The sequence below is a fragment of the Protobothrops mucrosquamatus genome, unplaced genomic scaffold (assembly GCF_001527695.2).
Source record: "Protobothrops mucrosquamatus isolate PMUCROS unplaced genomic scaffold, P.Mucros_1.0 scaffold18, whole genome shotgun sequence".
NCBI lineage: Eukaryota > Metazoa > Chordata > Lepidosauria > Squamata > Viperidae > Protobothrops > Protobothrops mucrosquamatus.
Genome location: NW_015386403.1, coordinates 387,458 through 415,372, shown reverse-complemented (window position 1 = coordinate 415,372; position 27,915 = coordinate 387,458). Strand labels below are relative to the sequence as shown.

Sequence of the window (27,915 nt, the reverse complement as noted above, 5' to 3'; positions counted from 1 at the left end):
GCTCTTATTTAAAATGTAGCATTATACCGAGAAAGTACAATTAACTATGAAAGTTGCAAATCTATGGGTTTAAAAATTAATTTGCTCCAGTTATCTGTGGTATATTACTTTAGAGGGAAAACTGTTCTGTGGCTACCTCTTTCATGTTTCTGCTTAACTCCAACTCCAATTCTTTCCCAATTTTTCCTCAGTTAGCTTCCAATTCCAATTCCAATAAAGCCACTTGAGGGAGCAGGACCTTTCTGTTTATATGTTATTTCATGTTCCACCTATATCATTACAATTATGTCACTAGGATTATGTATCTTAGCATTTAAATATCACCAAAATATCACCAATAATCTAGTTCGGCAATTAACAACAATCTGAACTATAAATAAACAAGTAATTTCTATTATGCAATTTTCTGCCTTTGCATAAAACTTCAGGTGATTTGTTTCAGGTGGTTACTTCACATTTCTTGGTAGCTTTTACACTGGGTGGAATTTATGGAGAGCTAATGCTCCAATAAAACTGGAATGACAATGTTAATTGCATTTCCAATCTTAGCAATACCTTATATAATTCATCACATCTTGATTACCTGACATACTTTTAATTCCATAACATTAGTTATGAAGCACTTTGGAAACTGACAAAATCATATTTAGCAGGACATTGATTAGATTCATTTTATTAAGTTGTTAGTGGTGGAAAAAAACTGCCCAGCTGCCATTTATGTATTGAATGTAAAAGATCTGACTTTAAAGGAGGTTATCAGCAAGTAGGAACCTTGCATATCTATAGAAGAGAATATATAGAAGAATGTAAAGGTTTTTATTAATTTGTATACCATAGACATTGAAACAAAATAAATATTGAATAAGCTTCCACATTGACCTACAGCAGACATGTCAAACTCGCAATGTCACATGACGTTGTGCAATGTATCGGGACTGTTTTGGTATTGCCGGCAATGGAGTGGGCGCAGCTTCCGCATGATGCATCCGGCCCACGGGCCGGCCGTTTGACCCCTGATCTACAGGAAGTTAAAAAATGGATATACCGGCTGGATAGTACTCTGCTTATTTCAAGGCCATTTTAAAATACAGTTTTAAAAATATTGTTTCTAATAGTTGAAGAGCTGTTAAAGTTCAATTACTGTCAGGTGCAAGAAATCAGGAATTAAGGTTATTCAAATGAGTACAAGTTTCTTCCGTGCTATCTCTCTACAAGAATCTGAACTACTAACAGTCAAGGCAAACTGGCAATAAAAAAGAATCAATGGAATTCAAGGTGGGCTGGACTTAGCCTCTTGTGGGCAAGAACCCCCTCCCTCGGCTCAGCCTGATCATCTACAATCTGTTCACCATCTAATTTTTAAAAATTTTAAATTTTTAAAATTTAAAAAATATATATTTTTTAAATTTTTATTAAAAATAGTTATAATTTCAAAAGATAAAATAAATAAAAAACATGTATTATAAAGTAATGCTTTAGAATATAGCACTCCTCTGGTAGCTGGAACCTTAAAAAAACACTACATTTTTACAGAACAGTAGCTATTAAATTAAATTTTCTAATTTCCCTTATTATAAATAAACTTCATGCATTTAAAGAAAGAACAATGTTAAATGTTTTATTATTATAATTAAATCTTTTCTTGTTTTCAATGAAAGGAAATTGAAATGAAATATTCAGTGAAATATATGCACTCCAAGTGTCAGTACAAAGCAGAAACATGAATTTATCTTTAACATGTAGTATTTTACTACTCTAGGTTACACATCAGGATTCAAGTGTTTAGAGGTTCCTTTGAGGTTCAAAAAATAAGCTCAAAGAAACAAGTATATGAGAAGAAAGCCTAAACCAAGAGCTTTTCCTAGATCTGACACTGCTGAGGCCTTGCCTTGACGTATAATAATAATAATAATAATAATAATAATAATAATAATAATAATAATAATAATAATAATAATAATAATAATAATAATAATAATAATAATAATAATAATATATTTCAAGAAACTGCAGCTTCCTGCAATAACTCCAGCAATGTTACAGAAAACTGTGCTATTCGGAACATCTTACATTTTAAGGAGGTACCTGGTTGATACCTAGCACCAGTCAATTTGAATGTTCAGTTGACTGAAGTTGTCTAATGAATAATAATAATAATAATAATAATAATAATAATAATAATAATAATAATGTTTTTAAAGAAGACTTTTTCAACAAGCACTTGTTTAGCTATAGAGAAAAGAGACTGACAGGAAAAGTAGAAAGCAGAGAAAAACAGAAAAGCTGAAGGTAGAAGCAATAATAGCAAGGAGGAAGATGACTTGGTTGAGGGAGAAAGAAACTATTTGCAAGATACCCAGAGTGCAAATAAATAAGGTCTTATTGGGACAGAATTTTAATATGTGTATGTTACTGTCAATGTGTAAAATTAGGCATTTTATAGAATGCCTAGGAAATCTATAGAATGCCAAAAAAGGGACATCAAAGTATGAAATAATATTTCTCACATTTTCTAGGCATTCTATACAATGCCAAAAAGCAAACTGGCAAAGTATAAAATATTTCCAGTAAAATGCCATTCTAGCCTTTCTTGTTGCAACCAGTAGGTCAATACTGGTCTTTTTCTCTTGTGGGTTTTTTTTTTCTTCAGTAAGAAAGTCCTGTACTTTATTTTGCATTTTTTCTATTCATTTTCATATACATCTTTTCAATAAAGAATTAGGGTTAGGGTTTGCCTCTAACCTAGCCCTAACCCTTTCCATAACTCTGTTTTCATACTTTACCTAAATAGTTCTTGCCATTCTGTATAATGCCTAGGTATTATATACAATGCCTAGGGAAAGTATATAACATATTAAAATAACACAGACATTTCATACTTTGCCTAAAAGCATCACACATCCTATAGATTTGTATACAATGTATACGCCAGCTTTTCACATATTTAAATATGGATAAAAAATAATGTGATTGTAAACCTCATATTTATTCAGAAGATAAAAATAAATTCAGAATAATTTCTTTTGAGATTATGATGAAAATGAATTAGCTTATCTTCTGCGGAATAGGGCAATCTGCTAGAATATAAGGGTAATAATTCGTATTATATAAGAGAAAACATGCCTTGTTCTCAAGCTCTTGAAGGCCTTAAAGTTCTTTCAGCTTCACCAGTTTTCGTACTTTTCTGGCTTTGTTGCACCATGTATGTTCAGTATAGGTAGTCCTCTACTTACAACTATAATGGAGCCTGCCAATTATAGTTGCTGCTCATGACACTCACATGTCTGATCCACTTTTACAACTTTTATTTATAGTTAAGCAAATATCACAGTTGTAAAGTGAGCACAGCAGTCATTAAGCAAACTTATTGTTCTCTGTGGGGCATTTTGCCAAAAACTGGAAAATGCCAATTTTCATAAATTTCATAAATTGCAGTCTTATGACCATGGGATGCTACAAATAGCCATAAATGGGACCGGTTGCTAAGCACCCAAAATTTGCAGTAACAAGACTATGGGCAGGGACAGTTGTTGGAACTTTGGAACAAGATTGTATCTTTTGGAGGTCCATCATAACTTCAAATGGTTGCTAAGCAATTGGTCAAAGATCAAGGACTACTATATGATTTGGTATTAGTTTCTACATTATATTCAACAAGGTACCTATTTTCAAGTGTGACTTTTTTGTTGCATATGGAATAGATATTTGATATTTGGATATGTTCCTTGTAGCAATCTTTTTATTGATTAGATATTTCATTCCTTTCATGATAGCCAGAATTTTAGATCTTTTGATGAACATTTACTGTTACAATGAAAAGTATGACTGTTTTGCTTGTTTGCTAATTAATACTTTGAGATCATTGCAAAATGTCATAAATCTATATAAATAAAAATGTAAATGTTCATTTGTTCAAAATCTTAAATCTCCGAAAGTTCTTCACCGATTGCTTTGAAATTTTGACACAACGTTGTATTCAAATAGCGCATTTTTATATATCTATATTATATGCATGTCACACCTGTGACAGGTAAAACATGCTTTTTTTGAAAAAACAGCGCCATCTGTTGGACGTAAAAGCAATACACGCTTTTACCAGACTGAGCCACAGCAAAGCGTGGCTGGGTACAGCTAGTATTGATAATAAATATTTTTCCTGATAATGAAATTCATTATTTTTAAACCAATCACATTATCTTGGAGAAACCTGTCATGCTTTTTCATGTTGTAGGGTTGGCAATGCTTATTCAAAAAGAAAAGAAGCCTACTATTTTGATAGCAAGCTGTGACAAAATGAATGCTGAAGGTTAGAATAAAATCTATGGAAAACATAGCATTGTAAAGGCAGAAGCAACTTTAACTGAACTAGTTCTATTCTATTTTTGGTTTTGTACTCTCTACTGAATTTTCTTCATTCGTGATAAAGAGAAATCTCTGATAGTGAGTGGTACCCAGTTTTTCTTTAGTTTTGCCTTTTGGAATACAAGTGTAAGAGATGACACTTATTTTTATTGGTTAAATTGCTGTGGGAAACCTCTATGATAATGGGCAAGCTAAATTTTAAATAAATGAAAATGAAATGACTTCATTTTCATTGCTTGAAAATTTTTCAAGGCTTAATTGAGACACAATAACCGTCATAAAATCAAGTGATTTTAAATCTTAGCTATCAAATCATTTAAATGTAACCAATGTTTATCTTATATAATAAAAAGAAATATAGTTGGGGACTAATAAAGTCTTAACATGCTTACTAGACAGTAAGTTTCATTAAAAACATTTTTTATTTCCATTTAAATAGGAACAAAAATGCAATGCAGGATGGAATCTGTTACATCACAGGTGTCTACTGTGCACCCTCCTTAGTCATTTCTAGAAATTCAGTGGCCAGATTGCTATAGGCCTTGAAGTAGACATCTTACTATCTTTAGCCAATCTTCTCTTACCAGAAGAAAGAGGGAAAAGGCTAAACATTTTCCGTTCCACTCTTCAAAGTGTCAGCGTTGAAGTGCAAATCCCAGCCAGGAAAAATAATTGGCCCTACATCAGACATGTCAAACTCGTGATGTCATGTGACGTCGCGCAACATATTGGGACTGTTTTGCCATTGACGGCAATAGGGTGGGCACGGCTTCCGCGTGACGCATCCGGCCCGCAGGCCGGCAGTTTGACACCCCTGCCCTACATTATTATTATCTGGGAAACAGTAGGAATTTTTTTATTTCATTAATTTTTCTATATGTTTCAATATCATCTTGTTGCCTTGGCTTCAGTGATAACACTACTAAATTTCTTCATCCTCCTACATATGTTAAGCCATTTCATTAAATGATTTAGATAAATCTTTCTGTCTTACATAACTCCAGCAGTTCTTCCTCTTGGATAATCATTCCCTGCAATAAAAACTTGGGTATGGAGTAGGTACAAATTACGGCCAAAAAGATTAAAGGTGAGCAAGAAAAACCATAAAGAACAGAGCTTAATAGATTTTATACATATTGTCACCACCAATTCCATCACCTGAATAACAACAGTGACGATAATGGCATTGACAAAATCACTACCAATCAATTGCAAAAGGCATCTTTACACAAAACAGTTCACATTCTGTAATGATAAATTTAATACCATCAAACACCCATAAGTTTGGGATGTTTGGGAAGGACTTGATAAGTAGACAAAATCCAGTCGGACCATCTGACTGACTGCGTGACAAACCTTAATGAAGCAAGTTCAGTAAAAACACTGCAAACATGTCTGAGAAGAATAAAATTATTTGGGACACACATTTCTTGATGATAGAACATGGTATCGGTAATGTCAGTTTTCATCATGTATGATAATGATGTCATAGCTGGTATGGTGCCCCTTTAAGCTGTAGTCTTTTCATTCTTTTTCTAGTCTCTTTAATAATTCACTGTCTTTCAAACTTACAGTTTTGCTGAGAATAAGAATCAGAACTATATACAATTTATTCAAATGTGTTCTCATCTTGTCATATTCATCTGGTCCCCAGGCTATTTCAGAGGCAATCTTGAGTACTACTTAACTATTAGACTTTTTAAAAACTGTTTTTCTATTGCCACCTTTTGCCATGGATATAATCTGATACATTTCATTGACCACTGTATTGTTCACATGATCAGTTGAATCCTATGGGCTGTGATAAGCCAAGCTCCTACTAACCATTTTAAACTTTCCAATTGTTAAAACTCATGTTCCCCCGCCTGCAAGCCCATATTAAGAATGACTGCTAGAGGGTTTTTTAATGTTGCCTAGAGACATTTGATGCAAAGGGAGGAAAAGAGAGCTGGGGAATCCAATAATCCCTGTCCTTAAAATGCTCTATAAATAAAGGCAGCACCATTTGCCTGCATAATAGCTGCGGCAAAATAGGGATTATCAGTGATACTAGAGCACTTTCTAGCAACATTGCTTTCTGCTGGCTTAATGTAGGTAGTGTTTTACCTCCTCCAGGTGGAAGAGACCTATGTTGGTCCAGAATATGGCAAATGTAGATCAAAGATATGCTCTGAATTTTTTCAATGTATTCTTTCATGCGCTGATTGGAGGAACTATATAACTATCTGATTTAAGAAACTTTCAGTGAAAATACTAAAGGCTAGTGCAAATCAAGTGATGTACTAATTAGTGCAGGAACCTATTCAAGTGCCCTCCCATATAAGTCCAGAAGCTATTTGTGACTAAGTAATACTTCATTTCTTTATAGTCCTTGTCTGTATGATTTGTACGGAATTTCATGTAGCTTTCTTGAATTTTTTTTAATTTCTTGATGCTTTTTATTGCCTTTGATCGGACTGTTCATTCCCTGTGTTGCTCCATTTGTGGGTTACTGCAAGATTAGGATTGAGAATTTTCTACTTCATGCATGCACTTTGTTAATACTTGCATTTCACACTTGATCAAACTATCAAATGTATTTAGTTATGAGCTTTCAAAAACTATGAGCTGTAGAGGGAAACCAAGGTAAAGCTATTCCAAGGAGATATGAATGCTGACTGTACAGAGTTAAGTCCAGATGTACTATGTGGGACTACCTATCAGTACAATACCCAGTGCTTTTTTTGTAAAAAAAAAAAAAAAAAAAAAGTGCCAGAACTCACACACGTCATACAACCCGCCTTGCCTAGCCTACAAAGCACCATCCAAAAAAGGTGCCGGAACCTGACAATACCCATGTTTTGTTAGAAAAAAGACTTAAGACTACACAGTTGTATAAACTGATTATTTACAATCCTGTTTAACCAGTTAAGAAAAACCCTCACATAACAATTTACTACAAATATATTGTTGATATTTCAAATCAACGAATACCACTACTTTGAAAGAAATATTGTAAGAAGTTTAATAGTTTTGCCATGCCATACAAAATAATTCTAAAAGGAGAGATTTTTTAATTCTAAGAGTTTCAGTTTTTCTGTCTGACTATATGTTCAGGCATTAGCATTTTCAATCTTTATATCCAGTCAAAAATAGAATGCCCAGGCAGGAGAAGTTCTGAAAGATTTGTTCAAATTAGGTCAGAATATTATGCTTCCAATATAAGTATTCAGAATCTAGGACTTCAAAACACAAAAGGAACTGTTCCAGAGAATTAAATTGTTCTTTGTGACTTTCTCATTCAATTTATTTTATAAACCAAATATCCTTGTAATATTTTTTTCCCATACCTTTTCTTTGTCAAAGGCTAACTTCTATACACAAATGCTGATTTCTCTGTTTGCGTAAGTATTCAAACTCTAGCTGGGGATCTTTCCCTACCTAATGTAACAAATCTACAGAATAGTAGAGTTCATCCAGTCTTACTGAATTTGTAACAATGATTAAAATGCATCTTTTGATGTCATCATAAGAGCTTTCTGTCTAATTATGATTGCTCTGGCTCTGATACTTTTTCAACATATGTTTGAAATGTAAGAGCTAATTGCCCTTTAAACCTTTTGAGCAAGTACACTGGGCTGATCTGTGTTATTTGCAATCCATTATGTAGCTTAGCTGATCCCTGAAAGTCACATGCTTCAGATGAAACTACATTTCATTTCCATCTGCCTGTATACTAGAAAATAACCAGAATGATTATTGAGCTATAACCATTTGATTGCCACCCAATGTACAAGGAAACAATTTTTTTTCTCACTTCAGATTTAATTTCTATCCATTCCAATTCCATTTCTATAACATGCTTTTCTTTTAGAATGAAGTCCAAAGAAGAGCCGTATTACCTAAAACAGAAAATATGGAATAGTATACTTATTTTACAGTGTTATGCTGTTTGGGGTAAAGAAGTGTTTGTAAGCATTTGATAACAATGAAGTAGAAGGATGCAAGATTCTAATAGATTTTACTTTTCAGTACTTTTCATTGGTAAATAAAATCTAACTAAATCTAATATAAAAGGGTTAACATATCTAACCTAGCTTAGGTTTAATAGACAGTAGAAAAGACTTAGAAGTGTATGATATTAACTGTTCTAATGAATTATATGTACAGCAGTTTTCTCAATGTTTTTAGCATGATATGTATGGACATATTTGATATGCACTCTTTTCAGTAATGTTATCATGCAGTAATAGGTTGGTTAGATATTTTGAAAATCGTATCTTCTCCATTTTATTTGTTTGTTTGTTTATCTGTTTATTTATCTGTTTGTTTATTTATTTGACTGACCCATCTCACAAAAAGTTTTCCAGATGGCCTACAACAATTAAGTAGAACAAAATCTATAAAAATAAAATCACTATTTAAAATAAAACAATAACTATTTAAAAATAATGCAAACATAGCATTTACTAATTTTAGAGTTATATTTTTCCCATATCATATCAATTTCATGAACATTCTATTTAATTTCCTTCCATTCTGTAATTTAAAGCATACTAATACATAAACATCACGTATTTGCAGTTACTTAGTTATATAGTCTTTCCAAATCCATACAATATAGCATGTGGTTTTCCTTGATTCATCACATGTCAATGTAGGTTTTCTTAGTATTTTGCCAACAGTTTTAAGTTGAGATTTGTGTCATTAAATTTGAAGTGTGTAATCTGACAGACAACCACAGTCTAAGTGATATATCATTTGGAAGTGGAAATAAGTTAAATCATTTTAAGTAATCAATTAAACAATATTTTCTATCATATGTGTGTGTGTGTGTGTACACACACATACACACATACATATATATGACGATTGTGCTTCCTTTTCCCTAGGCTGGCTTCATGAACTAGGAAAACGTTTGGAATCTCCATATTTTGGCAATAACACATCAGGAGGCCCATCACTCAGAAGTGCCTATATTGCTGCCCTGTATTTTACACTTAGCAGCCTCACCAGTGTTGGGTTTGGCAATGTTTCAGCCAATACAGATGCTGAAAAGATTTTTTCCATTTGCACAATGCTGATTGGGGGTAAGTAAACATTGTGTATAGCAATATGATTTTAAATATATATTTCTCAATATTAGACTTCATTCAAAGGAGGATATGAGCAAAAAAGTCATTTTGTTTTTCAAAATACTATTTTACTCTTTAAAAAAATACAAATAGTAAACAGTTGGTTCTAACAGGATGGCCAGGGCAAATACTATCTTGTCACTTTTTCAAGGTGTATACATATATACTTTCTAAAATACTGTAGCTAGGAGCACTCTAAAATGTTAATTCACTATATACATCTAATACCATGTATTTGATTAACGTGTAGCCTATACACAAGAAGAAACTTAAAAGAATTAAAAATAAGTTTTTAATCTTGACACCAAATGTATTGGGTTTATATTTTTCAAGAATTTGAACTGGATGAAGGTTACAATTCAGGCAACCTCTGTCATTCTATGTGTTTCCAGTTAGAATTTGAAGATATTCTTCTTCAAATATATTTGCTATATTTGTTTCCTGTATAAAATCAGTATGTCCAGGAATCTTTTGATAAACAGGAAGTGTCCTGTGGATGTTAACACAGTAACAGAAATATTAGTTTAGCTTCTATTTTTATTTCTATATACTCTATAGTATATAAAAAAAAATCCATGCTCTTCCTTAGTAGCTTAGTAACTATAAACTCAGTAGCTAGTATAGACAGACGATTTAGCTTGAAATTTGCCTTAGAGCTAATCCAAAAATCTTCACCAAGAGGATAAAGGGAATCAAAAAGTAAGTAAGTAAGTACGTAAGTAAGTAAATAAGTAAATATAAATAAATAAATAAATAAATAAGAAATTAAAACTCACATATTTGTGTGGATATAGTTATATGGAAATAACATATTGTTTCGTGAAAAATTCTGAAATAACATTCTCGTAATGTTATTTTATAATATGAGATATAAGTGAAATAATCCTTTCTTTGCTTAGAAATATGTATGTCAAATTATTCATAATTATACTGTATTGTTCATTGGTTCCTAATAGGCAGAACATTGATGGATATTTTTGTCTTAACTTCTAACTACAATAGCTAGAATAAACCAATGCTAAATATTTATCTTTCCTGAAATATTACTTAGATCATTTTATACATATATATTGGCAGCAAAATAAAAATAAACATTTGAATAATTATATTTTTACTACACTTGAAAATCATTGATCAGCAGAATGAGCATATACAAGTAGTCCTTGACTTATGACACAGATGGGACCAGAATTTCCATTGCTAAGCAAGGAGGTTGTTAAATGACTCATGCCTGATATTATAAACTCTTTTTTTTCATGCTTGTTAAGCAAATCACTGCAATTGTTAAATAAATTATGCTATAAACAAACAAATCTGGCTTTCCCCCCATTGACTTTGCTTATCAGAAGCTAGCTGGGAAGGTTTCAAATGGTGATCACATGACACCAGAGTACTGGTAATATATACCAAGTGCCAACCACCTAATATTTCAATCATATGACCATGGGATGGCTACCATGATTGTAAGTGCAAGAACTGATCATAAGTTACTTTTCAGTGTAACTTCGAACTTTAAACCATCTCTAAATGAATGGTTGTTAAGTCGAGGACCCTGTAGGTAACATACACTGTCCCATTTAAGTTATAAATGTTATATTCTACATTTTTTAAAAAAAAAATAGATTGCAGTTTTTAATGTTGTAAGCCACCCAGAGTCACTTCGAAATGAGATAGCAAATAAATTTAATGAATAAATAATAAAAATATATACTTATTCCTTATGTCCTAACTTCTTGTAGTGTTCATCATGATTTAATATAAACATGCTGATACAATAGATGTGGGATCTATTGTATTGATTTGTAACCTGCCTAGAGTTGTTATAGATATCGGTAGTCCATAAATATTATGTGAGACAGTTTGGTGTGGGAGTTAAAGGCAAATTATTATATGAGAATTATATAATAATTGCATAATGATATAATAATTATACAAATAATTGACCAATACCATAATGAGTACTGAAAGACAATATCTATAAGTGTCTGGTGATAATCATAACAAAGAAGAATAAAGGGGGAAGGGGGAAGGGAAAGAGGGAAGGGGAAAGGAAAGGAAAGGAAAAGGAAGGAAAGGAAAGGAATATTGAAAAATTAAGACAAAGCAGAAAAAAGTAATGATCTGAGTTGGTCTTAGCAGGAAGGAAAAGGTATAGATTTAATTATCTGTAAAAGGACTAAAATGTATGTCATAAAATATGAATTGTAGTTATGTATATATTGTTTTAAAGGTATATAACTTTAAGAATGCCTGAGATGGTGATAGTTGCATATTATATTCTATTGAATGTGGATAACAGAAGAACAAGGTATGATTTTTAGCAAAGACTATAGTACATTCTGAGTGTATGTGATCCAAGAGAAAACAAATTTGTTAACTGAAAGACATGGGGAAAGATGTAGGGAAAAATACATGTAATAGAATAAGTGCTTAAAAATGAGGATAAGGAAAAATATATAATATGTTGAAAAAAGTAAAAATGGTTCTCAATAAGGACATGTTGCTGCCTGATTTGTTATATGCAAGTGAGGAAGAAACTAAAATCAAGCTGAATGCAGTGGGAATGGAATACTTAGAAAAGATACAATATATACAAACTCTACTTGCTAGATGTGTATTCTGCCTTCATTCAGGACCTTAAGATATCTCTTCCTCCATTCTTTTCCACAAGAATGCTCTAACCCTGTGAAGTTCATTGGACTGAAAGAGAATGATTAGCTAAAATTCCAAAATAAGCTTTTGTAGCTGAAGATGGACTTAAACCTGCTTCTCCATTGTGTCAGTCTAACTACTTTGTCATTGCACCATGTTGGCTAGCATCAGGGACAATTAGGGAATGAATAAACACGAATTAATACAAAACTGAAAGTGCATTGAGATGGTTTCATTGTATAGAGAGAATGAGCCAGGATCTGATTTCAGAACAAAAATATATGAAGGAATTGTAAATAGGTTAAAACTGGGAAAATTGAAGTGATGAGTTCAATAAAAACAAAAAGGTAATGTATGACTGAAATCCGATGGAAACAAGATGATTTGCAAGGATAAAAAGTTATGAAGTAAGATGATTTGCAAGGATAAAAAGAGTGAATGTTGTAAGATTCAGTTATATTTTCTTATTTTGCTTTAATTTCTTTAGTTTACCATTTCTTACTCCCTTCTCCACTGCATACCAATATTTAACTCAAAAGAAAGTAACAGCAAAGTAATATTCTGAATATACATTCTAGTCTTTTTTAATCTCTTCTGATAACCTATTTGTAAAATTCATAGGCACATTTATGAATTTCTATGTTTTCAGACTGCTTTCTCAACAAATCATTAAATGGTATAAGTCATCTGTAAAAAAATCTGTAATTTTTTTCTGTAAAAATTATATATTTTATATATACGTATATATACATATACACATATATATATATGTATATATATATGTATATGTATATGTATATATATACTATATATTTAATATAGTGCCTTAATGAAAGGGCCCTTGCCATGGCATCCCCTAGGGCCTTTCATTAAGGCATTGCCTTCCAGTGACACAAAGATTTGCATTTTTAGAAGGATTCCCTAAGCTTTGGTCCCTAGGCCAGTGCCTACTTGGCCTTAGTCTAAAATCAGGCCTGTTTCAATAATGTGTTTTACTCTATTAATATACTTTCTATATTCATAGCTTTAATGCACGCCTTGGTTTTTGGTAATGTGACTGCTATCATTCAGCGGATGTACTCCAGGTGGTCCCTTTATCATACAAGAACTAAGGATCTCAAAGATTTTATAAGGGTCCATCACCTGCCTCAGCAATTAAAGCAAAGAATGCTGGAATATTTCCAAACCACTTGGTCTGTCAATAATGGAATAGATTCCCATGAGGTAATTTTTTTTTGTTTTATTATTTCAGTTTTGGAAAATATCTATTTAGTCACTATTATAAACATATGCAATACATAAATAAAACATAAAAATAAAACAGATATCCAATTCCAAATTTGTCCCCCAAATGTGGCCACTTCTCCCTTCATTGAAGAGCTCTTTCAATAAATCAGTAAATGCAACAAAATTTTATTTTAATAACTGTAAAAATAGATAAGCTAATATAACAGGGTTAACTGTTACATGTATTAGCATTCCAATCCATTAACCATTCAACTACTGAATCAAAATATGTCTTCCCCCTCTGGACAGCTTCTTAAAGATTTTCCAGATGAGCTGCGCTCAGACATCACCATGCACTTGAACAAGGAGATTCTGCAACTCTCTCTTTTTGATTGTGCCAGTCGCGGTTGCCTCAGGTCTTTGTCTTTGCATATCAAAACCTCCTTTTGTGCTCCTGGGGAGTACCTCCTCCGGCAGGGAGATGCCTTGCAAGCTATCTATCTTGTGTGCTCAGGTTCCATGGAAGTTCTAAAAGATAGCATGGTGCTGGCAATTCTAGGTAAGCTTTCCTCTGTGCTCATTATTATGAAAAATAATAAAGGATTTGGTTGCCTATGAGAGAAAAGAAGAACTTTATACTTAACCCTAGTAGAAATTTCCTAATTCTCTGCACAGTGACTACCATCAGTAGAGCAACAACTGCCTGTATTAACCACTGCTGGGCCTTTCCATTCCACTCGTTGCCTAGCTATTTGTCCTATAAGATGTAGAAATAATTACCTCTGGGCTAAATAGAGACTCTTGGAATCAGCTGATAAATTGCTGAACTCCCTTTTGAATGAATGAGTTCAAAGGGGAATTCTGGAAGTTGAAATCCACATATTTTAAGCTTGTTTGAAAAACATTGCATTAAGCCATTTCTTAAATCCAATGGCAGGGTTACACAGTGTACATACTATTTGCTCTTCCAGTTTCTCCCCAGAGCTGCACACTTGCAAAAATAGATAGGTCTAGTTACCCAGTGTGGCTTTAAAGATATATTTGAATCTGGGTTATACTAATTCTAGACCAACTTTTTTATCAGTATATCATATTCCACCTCCACATGAGTGTTCAGTAATAATGAGTAGTGCTGCATATTTTCCTCTAGGTGAAGTAATAATTAATGACTTATTCCATCACAAAACAAGCAGTTTTCTATTATATGTTTTCACTTTTAGGTAGCAGAATATAAAACTATCAAACGTCTCTTAATGCTGGAAATAATTTTAGTATGTTCTCTTTTTATTAACTACTCTGCATTTTTGTGTTCTTTTTTTAAAAAAAATCACAGGCTTATGAAACTTTACTTGCATTTAGTATTGATATTCTATACTTCCTTATTGAAATACTGTACAAAAATATTCCCAAGGAAAATATGTCTTGTTGTTTGTTACTTTCAAGCAAACCAAAATTTACACTTATGAGTTCCATTATTCAGTATCTTCTACATAACAACATAGTCCATCCTCCTGCCTTTCTATACTGTCAGATGTTGCTTTTGATCCTGGTCTTCTACATCCCAGGGCTGGAGTATCCAAACTTGGCAAACTGGATGGTTTCTGTGCTTTATCCTTTGTTTATTTGGTGGTGTCTTCTTCTGTAGTAATCCAGACCATCTGAAATAACAGCCCTTCCTCACATACCCCCTTTCCTTTCCTTTTATATATATACATATTCTCTATGTAAGGCATGTACATGCCACTTTACAGATGCATTCTAACATTTTCCTCTCCTCTACCTACATGATCTTGGTCATGCATTGAGCAGTTTGCCTTCCTAAAAATATCCATGATTTTGGCATAGTCTTAACCACTCTCCTCCAACCCAGAACTATGCCCTGCTACATGATGATTTGTAGCTACAGACAGTTGTGGCTACCATCTTAACTTTTTATAATCCTCTTCCTTCCCCCCCACCACTCCCATGCTGGGATTGCTGCAGGACTGCTGGTTTTAAGTTGGATCAGTCTACAACTGTATTTAAAGCAGGATAATTCATTAGACAGATGTTTGCCCTGATATTGTTGTGTTTTATACCATGGCAATGTTGCATTGATCACATGGATTCTCTATTTGTCAGCACTGCTTTACTCACCAGAAATGATAAATTTTATAAACAGAAAAGACCTCAAGGTCACCCCATAATAATGGGTAAGTGAATTCAATTTGCTACTCCATCCCATCCATGGAAGAAAATCAAACTTTGCTTCAGCCTGGTTTTTTTTTTTTAAACCAAGGATCCACTTGGAAACTCTGCAGTGAATCCATATCAGTATCTTTTTTCCTGTAGTGAAATATCCAATATCTTTTTTTTCCTGTAGCAGAATCTATAGTAGAACTCTTTTTAATGCCTATCAGTATGTTTAGGTTTTGGCTACTGGCCTATAAAGATATTCTTTTTACTTATTGATATCCTGCTTTTTCTATTATTATTATTATTTTTTGCATAGGTAAAGGAGATTTAATTGGAGCAAACCTCTCAATTAAGGACCAAGTGATTAAAACAAATGCTGATGTGAAAGCTCTAACCTATTGTGACCTTCAATGTATTATTCTCAAAGGACTCTTTGAAGTGTTAGATCTTTACCCAGAATATGCTCATAAGTTTGTTGAAGACATTCAGCAAGATCTCACTTACAATCTTCGGGAAGGCCATGAAAGTGATGTAAGTAGTGTCAACATGACTGCTGCTCTATCTAGTTTCAAAAATAGATCTTGCTTGGCAGTTCATTTATCAGAATAAACAAACTTTATCGTTTTGGAATGAATTTTGCTTGTGCTTGACTGGTAATTCAATTGCTGCTTAAGTCAGTTATTGATTTTTAAAAAAAATATATCTCAGATTATTCTTTATAATAATTCCTTCTAGTGTGGGTTTTGTGCTCATAGGCTTTTATTTTGCTATTCTTTCTAGTTCTATGAAACATTAATTCAAAGTAATGTTAAAAGAAACCTTTTTCATATCCTGCTTAAAGGCATAATGCAATTACTAGCCCTGAAGGGATCTGCACTGAAAACTTCATGGATTTTAGAGTAGAACCCCTGCAATATAACAGGTAAAATGTATCTGTTAGTATATTGTCATAGGAGAATCACAGTACAAAAGGTAAAGGGTAATGAACTTTTGTAACCTAAAAAGCAACTTATCATTTCAAAATAGTCCACTCAAGAGTGGGAAGGAGATTAACTTCACAGCTAAGGGTTCTGCAATTCCAATAAAACTCACTAGCCAGAAAAGATTAAAAAGTAGGTTTTGGGAAGTGAAGAGATTTGTTCGAATCAAAATTGGCTTTTTGCTTTTCTTTCAGTTAAGCTGTACTCTGTGCCCCCAGAGTCTTAAGGATTTCTCTGAAAGACTCAGAAAATATTGTAACTAGTTTTTAATAGTAAGTTAGAGAACATCTATATAAGCCATGGATTTTAGGAATCAGCTACACTCTGTTATATTTTTCTAGCAATAGGATGGAATGTGTTAGAGGATACAATAATATTTTGAGCATCTCAGGGCCAGCTCTTGAATTAGCCTGTAATGGATGGCAACTTCTATAAAAGTTCCAGTCATTGTCACTCCAATAACTTCAAAATATGGAAATAGGTAGGCAGGAAGATGATGTGATGATTACCTTTAGTTCCATCACCCCATCCTACTCCCAATAATCCTAACAAATGGAAAAATTGCATCATCTTCTTGAACTAAAACTTGATTTTAACATTCAATATATGTCAACCAGTAATAAACCATTGTTATAAAAGAATAGGGAACCCATATCTTCCTAATGTTGATGAACCACAAATCCTAACAGACTTAATTAGCATGGCCTATGCTGAGGAATGCTGGGAATTATAGTTTAGCAAGTTCTGTAAATTCATGTTCTTCCCAGATTTGGAGAACTCATGAGCTGTTCCCTGGTAATTGAAAGAGGTACGCTTTACAGGCTACTTATTGTAAACCAGGATAGCAAGTAATGTTTGTCACTAGTCAGATTAATTTGTTGTGAAATCAAACTTGAAATAAGCTAGTCATATCAGATATGTAGATATGAAAGAACAAAATTACATCAAGTATTACTCTCTCTGCTGATCTTTAATTGGATTTTTATATTTGTTTTCCAATCATATAGATTTGATCAGAACAAATTTGCATAAACTAATTGGCTAAATCTAAATCCCATTGCTTCATATATTTCAATCTGATAGTAGCAGGCCAATTTAGAGAAACCAGCCAGGCTGCAGCTGAGAATAGGTTGAGGAAGGTGGGACTATCTCTAGAACTAGTTGCAGAGGTATCTACTGGGTATGGACACAAACGTAAGATGGCGACCAAAATAGTATGATTGAATCTCCACTTAATGTTTATGTACATCACATATGCAACACCATAAAAATAGGCAGAATTTTAATTTCATTATCATGGCCACCATCTTGACTACTATATTTTGTGACATTCCTACTCTTACTTGTTACAATTTGCATCACGCAGAACATTTTGACAAAGTCAATATATGAACAATATGTGCATGTTTTTATGCTTCCCAGGATTTGTCTCATGGAAAATTTGAATCATGGAATTATCTTAATTGGTCTTCATAATTTGCAGTCCCTTCGAACAGATGGGTCCTTGCATTATGACAAAAATGGAACTGCCAGATGACCTATCTACCAGTTATAGTTTAAAAAGATTTGTGTATAAAATAATTTCCTTTTTTAAAAATCATTATTGAATATGTTAAGCTGATTCGGAAGAAGCAGATTTAAAAAAGAAGTTATAAGAGAAAAAAGAATATAAGCACAAAGTAAATATGAGATGTACAAGTTATTATTAAATTATGTACAAATTCTCAGACTAATGATATATGAGTTCTACATATTTAAATATCTTAAATCATTTTAGAATTACTGATCATTATTAAAATTGAGTTAGTATACACATTATCGTTGACGGTAATCAGTGTAATATAAAATGTAAATTAAAATGAAAAATTACAGTCATACCTAATCCATACAAACTGTACTCTTGTTTAACAAATCATCTACAAATGTTAAAACATAAGTAAAAAAATTTCAGATACAGTACAAGCCAATATCTAGAATTAGAGCCCCAAATAGTTTCCATGTTGAATTAAATTCTGTATCAGATGTAGTGTCCAACTATAATACAATAATCTTTGAAAGGACAGAAAATACAGAACAAGCCAATTTCAGCCTCTCCGAGAAAACTTACAAAATTAAAAAGATGAGCTAAGAGAACCTGATGATACATAGAAACAATAAAGTGATTACCTGAATTTTCAGAAGCCAGGATATCAGCAATGTAGCATTGTTATTGTGCTACTTCCCTGCGGATTATTGAGACAGTTAAAGACTAGAAATAGAAAAATTATTTTTAAGAAATGCACATGCATGTCTGCAGTACTTTCTGTACAGAATATGTTATTACTGTAAATCATTCCTATATTTGCGTTGGTGCTATAAGGATTAAAAAGCATCCTTTATTGCTGCTAATTCATTTCCAGGTTGTTGGGAGTATAGCCACATGATGGCTTTGGAAACTTTGATTACACGTGGTTTGAATTTTTTAAAAGGATTGCTGGTAGAGTAGCATACTGATATTACAGATATATTTCTACTTTTTTCCTGAATGACTTACATTCAAGTTAGATCAAGATCAGCACTGGAAACTGAGAACAGTTGATGACAAAATTGTACACACACATTCAAAATGTAAGGCTGATATTGTAGTGTGTACTTGTTTATGCAACTTCAAATCAGTTTTGATTCCTAGACTGCCTGGACAGGGTTTTTTTGGCAAGATTTTTTTTTGAAATAGCCTGCTACTGTCTTCTTCTTGGGAGAAAGACTGGCCCCAAGTCATACAGCTTCTTTGAGCCGAAAACAAAACTAGACTTCACTGTAAACAAATTGTTTTGTAGCACAATGCCTTTAAACACCATACTAAATTGGCTCTAATGATAAATTCTATATCAGCCCAAATATGTTCTTTTATGACATCCAGATCCCACTCCAGTCACACTGAAGGAATCCCTTGGGAATTAGTGAGAAGTTACACAAATATTTGCTTTTTTTTTTCAAATAGAATACAGAACCTATATATTACTAAAATTTTTGTTTCTATAATAATATTTAACTGGCAAAGTTGTGCATCATAGTGTAACAATTTACAAATAGGCTAAGCCACTCTTGCAATGCCTTGCTCCCTTCCCACCCAACTGCAGCCATTTTACCTTTTACTGGAAAGAGAAGGGAAAGGAAAGGAGAGGGAAAGAAGGAAAGGAAGAATAGCAAAGAAGAAACTAACACACACCCTTCCCAGCTCACACCATCTGTCTTGCACTCCTCCAGCCTAAACTGTTACTGTACACCTTCTGTAACATGCACAGTACCTCTTACATACTTTCAAAAAACAAAGGGACAAGATTAAATATATTGTTCTTAATAAATGCTTTGGGGCTGTTCCATCGAAATTAAAGTATTAAATATAAGTGGCCTTTCAACATTGTCCACTGACTTTTTCTGCCCATAACTGTGGTGGAGAATTTGTTTTAATTCCCCTAAACATTGTAATAGGCAAGCCATGTTAGTCTAGGGAGACAAAATAAGTCTGGTAGTAGTGCTTCTCAGATTAACAACTACATTATGCCATTTAATGAAATCTGTTACTCTGAAAAGGTGTCCGTAGGCTCTTTTAATTGCAGATGAAGAAGAAATAATCCAGCATTTTCTCAAGGACAGTCTCCCATTAATAATACTAGACTGCTACTAAAAAGCTCAGTGGAATAAGTTTCTTCATTATATTTCTCCAAGAGTGGGAAGCGAGAGGTGCTGCAGATGATTGAAGAGATGACTGTACAATTAAAGTACATTCACCTATACTGTGCAAGGAGGCTATATTCCACCCATGAGAATTTCTCTGAAATGTTCTCCTTTGAAAGAAAGGATTTCTAAAGCAAATTGCTTTTCATCAAACTGAATGAGAACTGTTAAGGGGAATGCAGGAGAATTGATTTTTAATAGATGTTATGATGTTTATTTATTTATTTTTCATTAAGAACTTCCAATCTCTAGATGAAAAAAAATTAAGGATGGCAAAATAAATGATTAGATTATGTTTAAGCCTTTGGCAAAAATTCAAATAAGTTTGGAAAGCATTCATTGTTGACTATTCCTGGTTATGAAATTTGCTAATTCTACTTGGAAACCTACTGTTTTGCTGACAATAACCTTGAATTAATTAGTTAGAAGACACCAAGTGAAATTAATAAAATATTCCAGGAAATATAATTACTACACTTTATCCTACTGCTACTAGTTGTAATTTATATCTTAACATCTAGCACCATAACATTCTGAGTGACTCACAGATTTCAAATGCCACTCCACAAGTATTAATGAAGCCCCAGAGGATGATGAAAATCTTGGGGGAAGGCATTACTCCTTTGTCTTTAGTTCAATTGGATACTATCAATATATGTCACTCTGTGGTGGAATAGAAGGCTTACTTAGATAAATGGAAATCTACATCTGTGGATTGGATGCTCATTCAGAGTGATATTTAAAAAATGGGACTGCATATCATGTACTGCTTCCTCTGCCTTGACAAAGTAAGACATTTGAAGTAGAAACAATTAGTATTAGTGTGGAGCTGAACTTTATTGCATTTTATTTCATTTTTATGTTGAAAATAATTGTTGGAAGGAAGAGGTAAACCTTATGGGAAGTTTCAGTTGTTTAATTGATCTGGACATTATGTATTCTGTGTTGCTTGAGTTTTAATGTTGCATCTTGTCAGCCACCCATATTGCTGCAACCTATGCATTTAATGAATAAATAAGGAAAATTCTCATGGGTGGAAAGGATTCTGGCCTTTACTTGAGTGAGGAAATGACCAAGGGATTTGATATGCACTCTGTCTTTCATTCTATTATCTTCTTTCCAGCAGTCTGAGATTCCTCAACTTATCACACTTCAGTTAATTCCTGAGGGAACACATCAAAAAGAAACTCCTCTCTGGAATGCTTTCCCTGGAATGTTCTCAAACCAGAAAGGGATAGTGGTGGTTAAGGAGGCTACAAAGCATTCAAGACATTGTTGAAGGGGGGGGGGGGAAAACAGCTACAATCACTAACATTAAAAGAAGTTCCATTGTTTATGTGTGTAACCAAAACTGGAAATATGAGCTATATTTGTATAACCAGGAGTTGGCTGAAAATTTTAGGATTTGTCATCTGAATGCATCTGAAAGTTATCAAATTGTAAAAGAATGAGACAGATGTTGCAAAATTATACAGTGTGTGATCCCATGACAGTAAGAAGTCTTTCTGGGTTGAAGAGTGATTTCACCTATGCTAGGTAGCCATTGTGGACAAAATGCAGTAAATAACTGGCATCAAATTTCTGTTCAGTAACTGCATAAATGTCTTTTCCTTATAGCAGCACATGTTTAACATGTTTAACATGTTTAACATGTTTCCTGGGAAGAACTAGAAAAGCAACAGAAAAACTTGTCTTTGGCATGCAAAAGTTTAAAGAGGATAATTAAGCATAGTCAGTAGATGATGTCATGGTTTATTTCAGAATATTCCAAGTCCTGTCTCTGAATTTAAACTTACACTGTTACCTGTTTTAGCCATGGAATATAAATATACTTGGAGAACTGCAAAAATTAGGTGGTTTTTTAAAATTTTATAGTACTTAAAATTTATTTCACTGACATCTTTATAGAAATGACATAACTTTAAAAATCTAAGTCATAGACCATCTCTTTTGCATTAATATCTCTAGTTTTAATGTACCCTTTGGCCACTTTCTCTATAAGTTTTGATTATGAACATGCTATGGTGTGGAAAAATAAGTACTTCTTTACTTGCTGTAATTCTACCTCCAGTAACAATAAGAAGGGTTTATTGAATAATTAACAATTGACTGAATTTCATAAACAAGTAAACCACACTTTGCATTCATATATTACAGATGGATCACACCATACAATAGATTGGGTTGGGAATAGGATTAAGGATTGGGTAGTTTGCAAGTCAACATGTTGTGAAAAGTTATCTATTATTTAATACATTGTTTGAATTAGGCCATTATGCATAATTGTAATATAGCTAGCAATTGCTTTTGTCAACCAGATTTAAGGTTAGTTGTTTCATGAACCTAGTTAGCTTGCTTCATGAACCTAACCCACGGGTCAGCAACCCACAGTTCTGGAGCCACATGTGGCTCTTTGAGCCCTCTCCTTGGCTCCCAGCCTTCTCCACCATTTGCAGAGAGAGAGACAGAGACAGAGAGAGGCACGTGCGCTTCCCTTCTCTCTCTCTCTCTCTCTCTCTCTCTCTCTCTCTCTCTCTCTCTCTCTCTCTCTCTCTCTCTCTTTCTTTCTCACACACACACACACACACACACACACACACACACATACTGAGTAGGGGAAGAGGACTGGCAGACCAAGGGCAGGAGAAAGCCAGCCCAATAAGAATGTGTGTCAGCTTGTCGTGAAGCCAGCTTGCCAGGTGAGCAGAAGATCAGAGAGAGGGGGAGAGAGAGAGAGAAAGAGGGAGACAAAGAGAGGGAGAGAGAGAGGGAGGGAGGGAGGGAGAGAGAGAGAGAGAGAACTCATGCACAGCAGCCTCTATTTCTTTTTAATTAAACTCTTCAATCAAGCTTCCCCCCCCCTTGCACGCGCACATGCGCACACAAGTTTTGCAGCTCCCAGTGTTTTCTTTTATCTGGGAAACGGGTCCAAGTGGCTCTTTGAGTGTTTAAGTTTGCCGATCCCTGACCTAGCCCAAATACAAGGTTGGAATCTTTTAACCACACTTTGTTTGCAACTGACTCTGCACTTCTTAGCATACAATGACTTCCAGACACACAAAAATAGATTCCCACAATAACTTCCAGACACACAAGAATAGATTTTGGCTTTCAACCCAAAGCAATCAAGCTAAAACAGCTGCCACCTGGGTTTTGTCCATAATATTTTTTGCCTCCCATCCTGTCAGATGTAAAGAATCAGGACCATTTGTAAAGATGTAGTATAGAAAATGTGTTCAAGCCTATACATAAGAATCTGGTCAACTAAAATTGGTGTCAGATAAGGGTCAATGGAATTCACATGAGGTTGGACTTGGAGTACTTGTGGTAAAGCAGTGACTCTAAGCTGATGATGTGCTTAACTCTGCCAACCCAGTTCTGCCTGCTCATCTCCTACACATTCCCTCTTGTGGGTCTGTGGGAATCGGGGCAGGGGGAAAGGCAGACATAGTATAAGGGAGGTGACACTATCCTTATTCCTTTCACAATGACTCCAGTCCTGCCCAAGCAATCAATCATTTGTTATCTATTAAAAAGTAAACCAGAAATGACTATTTGCCAACTACCACAAGGTTGGTGGGGTGCTTGCACTGATTGCACTGATATACATGGAAATGCCATCAGTTTCGTTGATGTTTTGCTTCCGAGCCACTATATAAATGATTTACATTGATTTATGCTAGACAGGCCCTGACTTTTGATACAAAGTTGGCCTTTGGATTAGCACAGTATATGAATATTTCAAACTATCTTGTGTTTAGTAAAATATATCCATTCAGGAATTTAGCATTTAGTCTGCAACATATTTGAGAATGCAAGAAATTTATCAAAAATGTTTATCATAAGTAGTTAACCTTGCCCAAGGAGAAGGAGGGGCAGGCCACTTGGCCAATTTCTGTCCCATTTAATTTAAATAGCCATTTGAACTGCAAAAATCACTGACCAGATATTTGGGGTGTTTTGAACTGATACATTAAAATTGTATTAAAAGGCACATACTAAATTAATACTAAAACACTGCTGCTGATTGAAATAGTGACAGAATTTGGGTATATTAGTTTTAGTTTTTCAACCAGTCTGAATTTTCTCTTTCATTCAGCTCATTTTCAAGGATTATGATTGAAGCATCTGATTATAAAGCTTAACTAGAGGGTGGTGGTGTACGTGCATGTATGTGTGTTATTTGTGTGTATGTGAGGAAATCCACAAGCTTACAAAGCTGCTTATCTATGTTTTAAAAACATGGTACCCGAGAGGCTATAATGCACAGAACCAGCATACTTTCAGACGAAAAACTTATCAACAAAAATCATTTTTTGTTGTTTTTGCTGTTTTGTATTGTAATGTAGTTCTGTTCTACATGCACTGCTATCACAAAATTAACTGCAGTATCCCAAACGCCTTAAGTGAATTGCAGCACACAATAAGAAGGAAGGAAGGAAGGAAGGAAGGAAGGAAGGAAGGAAGGAAGGAAGGAAGGAAGGAAAGGAAGGAAGGAAGGAAGGAAGGAAAGGAAGGAAGGAGGGAAGGAAGGAAGGAAGGAAGGAAGGAAGGAAGGAAGGAGGGAGGGAGGGAGGGAGGGAGGGAGGGAGGGATGTACAACTAAAGGGCATGGGAGAAAGCTTAGTTGGCATGTAATAAATGTTCCCAAATGTCTAGGGAATCATTAAATTGCTTTCCTGTTTTAAAGAGCTACAAGCTTTAATTTTCAGATTATGGCAGGATAGAGTTTATTTTACTGAAAGTAACTATGCTCGTGGATTAAATGTGATTTCCAAATGGGTGGAAGCAAGCTGCAGTCAAGCAAAAACCTCCACTCTGTTTAGAAAATAACCTTTAAAACAATATAAATGAAGTTTCTATCATTTTTACTGCTGAAAGCAGAATTGGAGGACCATCACCTGAATAAAGTCTAAACTGTCTGCATCTCACTGAGACTGTTTTGTCAAAGTGTTGCTCTTTGATAGCTGTGTCGTCTGTAACATTGAGCTCTAACTTGCATGAGGCTTGTTTATGTCTGTGCAGAACAGCCACAAGATTGAGTCTGGCTTGTCCTATTTTTGTCCATAGAATGCTAATATTCCTACAAGAGCAAGAGAATGACTTTTCTGAAACACAGTTTTTACAATAGTTTGACTGATTAATTAAGTGCCATCCAGATGTTGCTCACTGTTAGCAACCACACGGATAGATTTTTCTCCATGACAATCTGTCCCAAACTTAGTCTTTCAGGTCTTCAAATGAAGCATTCATTGCCACTATAACTGAATCCATTCAACTGGCTGCTGGCCATCCTCTTCTTCTCTTAGATCTACATTTATCAGCTTTGGCAGTTCTGGTAGTAATTGTTGTAGCTGACTTCCCTTTCCACAACTATTGCATATGTTTCAGCAGAAATGCTGGCTGGAACAGAAACTGTGTCTTGCTTTATCTCAGGAGCAGCAAAATGGTGATCTTGGGGGCCAACTTGCTCAAGACACCCCTAGTAAATATCTTCAGAAACAAAATAATATTTAAAAGTAAATGTATTTGAGACACAGGGAGATTAGAGAAAAAACATGTTAAGAGAAGAGAGCTAATGAGACAAAAAAAATATGGGGACATTGAATAAGGCATTCTCAGTTTTGATTGAAGCACTGACTTATCTAGGAGTTAAATGTCCATGAGTTTACCCATTTATGAGAAATGAAGGGTTATCTGAGGACATTGGAAGCACACCAATCTCCTTTTCTAGATAAATGCTTGTGCAAAAACAAAAAATGCAGAAGAAAAAAATGTTCTAAAACTAAGAAGAGAGGTACAACAATATCGCCAATCCTTTAATTGTCCAATTATGCTTTCATAATCTGATTTACACTTCACTATAAAATATAATCATCAACTGAAACATGAAAGAAACAGCATTTTGTTTCTTTTTAAATTTACATGGTTTTCTTCCCTAATACTAAGGGAGCAGCTGGAGTGAGGCATCAGCTTGGTGTTATCTTGCCCATTGGAGAGCATAACAAAGCAACAGAATAGAACAGAAGCTACAGTACAGAGAGAGCAAGCTGATGAAGTAAAAAATTAAAATTCAGAAGGTACTCGACTGGGAAATTGTCTTGAGAGTATTATATTCAATTATTAGTTACATTAACTTTAACTTTAGTTACATTAACAATTCTAACTCATCTAAGAGGTCCTTCAGATTGTATATCTCTCAGTAGAATGCAAGTGAGGGATTTACATATTCCATTTTTAAAAAGTCACTCTTTTCTACTTGAAGAAAAAATGGAGAGATGAGCACGTATGAGTCATTAAGCTTTTAGGTGATACAGAAATCCCTTGTCATATGCTCCTGTAATTTCCATTACCACACGGGGAGGGGGGGGGAATCTTCAGGTACAACGCGTATGGCATTTGATCTACATACTATTAGCAAGGTTCACAAACAAAAATGGTTGCAGCTTTTAAAAAAATATTAAGCATAGTAGCATGCCAGTTTAAGTATAAGTCTAATTGTAAGGCTGAATTTTATTTGTGCATACTTGCAAATGTCATATAAACATACAGAACACAGAACAAAGAATTCAGTATATATTCTAGGTGGTAGTTCACAAATTCTTCTTCTTTAAACATTTTATTTAAAATGTGACATGGTGGCCTATTAGGCTGGACAGTGCTTTTAATATACTTCAAAAATTAAAAACACAGCAAAACCCAAAGTAATAAAAGTCAAGGATAAAGATAAGACACCTGCTTTCCAATAACTGAATCAATAACAATACAGTTACAGTCAAATTATAAGTTATCTAATACAACGCAGAAAGCTGGGAGAAAGTCATGGAAAGGCAATGATTCTTGGCAGTTTTCTTGAAGGCTTGGCATTTTCAGTTTAAAGTACATTTTAGGGATGCATTTGGCAGAAGCCAGTACCAAAAAAAAAAAAAGTTTTCCTTCTTCAAACTCAGGGTGTGGATTGCTCCTCAGAAGCTACTTAATGCATAATTTAAAATATAAATCATACTGTAAGTGTTAATATGCCATATTCTATGCCTTAAAGACAGCACTGCAGGAATACGGCATGCATGTCACAAATGGAAGTATATGAATGAATAAGTAGATTAGTGATCTTAGCTTATTTCCAAACATATTTTCTATAGTTCTTACCAATTTAAGATCTGGATTTGCTTGATATCCATCAGATCCATTTTTGAAAAGTTTATTTATGAGCAAGTGCCATCAACATGAACAAGAAAATTTCTTCAACTACATAGTTCACCTGAGCAGTTCCCAAGAAATAAGCAATAGAAACTCCTGTGTGTAAAATCACAGCATATGTGGGTTAATTCATAGAATTAGACCCAAGACATTTTGCTGCCTGAAATAAAGACCACGATGATATCTCTCTTCAATCCATGAAAAGGCATAGATCAGAAAAGAATTTGAATTGTACTTCAATGATTGCAGTTGTATTTCATTGTACCTCAGTACTAGGAAATTGTTTAGTGGACACAGGGCTGGCTAAATAATACATACAACTCATATATTTAGTGGACGCAGGGAAGATGTCCACTTCATTCTGCTAAACAGATACCAGATCAAATTCTATCTCATTTCTTCACCATTTCACTTCACTAAGAAGTTACTTCAAGATGAGTGTAAGATCTCTCTATACATTCACCATAAATACAATCCTTTAAACAAAA

At 34.0% G+C, this 27,915-nt stretch overlaps 1 protein-coding gene across 1 annotated transcript in view; it reads left to right on the top strand.

Annotated features, from left to right (window-relative positions):
- The window catches only part of KCNH8 (potassium voltage-gated channel subfamily H member 8), a 189,003-nt gene that overhangs the window by 143,409 nt on the left and 17,679 nt on the right, over positions 1 to 27,915 (top strand). The window contains exons 8-11 of the mRNA XM_015810734.1: positions 9,234 to 9,431; positions 13,153 to 13,352; positions 13,665 to 13,914; positions 15,847 to 16,061. Coding sequence (XP_015666220.1) covers positions 9,234 to 9,431; positions 13,153 to 13,352; positions 13,665 to 13,914; positions 15,847 to 16,061 — 863 coding nt within the window. The remainder of the gene's footprint in view (positions 1 to 9,233; positions 9,432 to 13,152; positions 13,353 to 13,664; positions 13,915 to 15,846; positions 16,062 to 27,915) is intronic.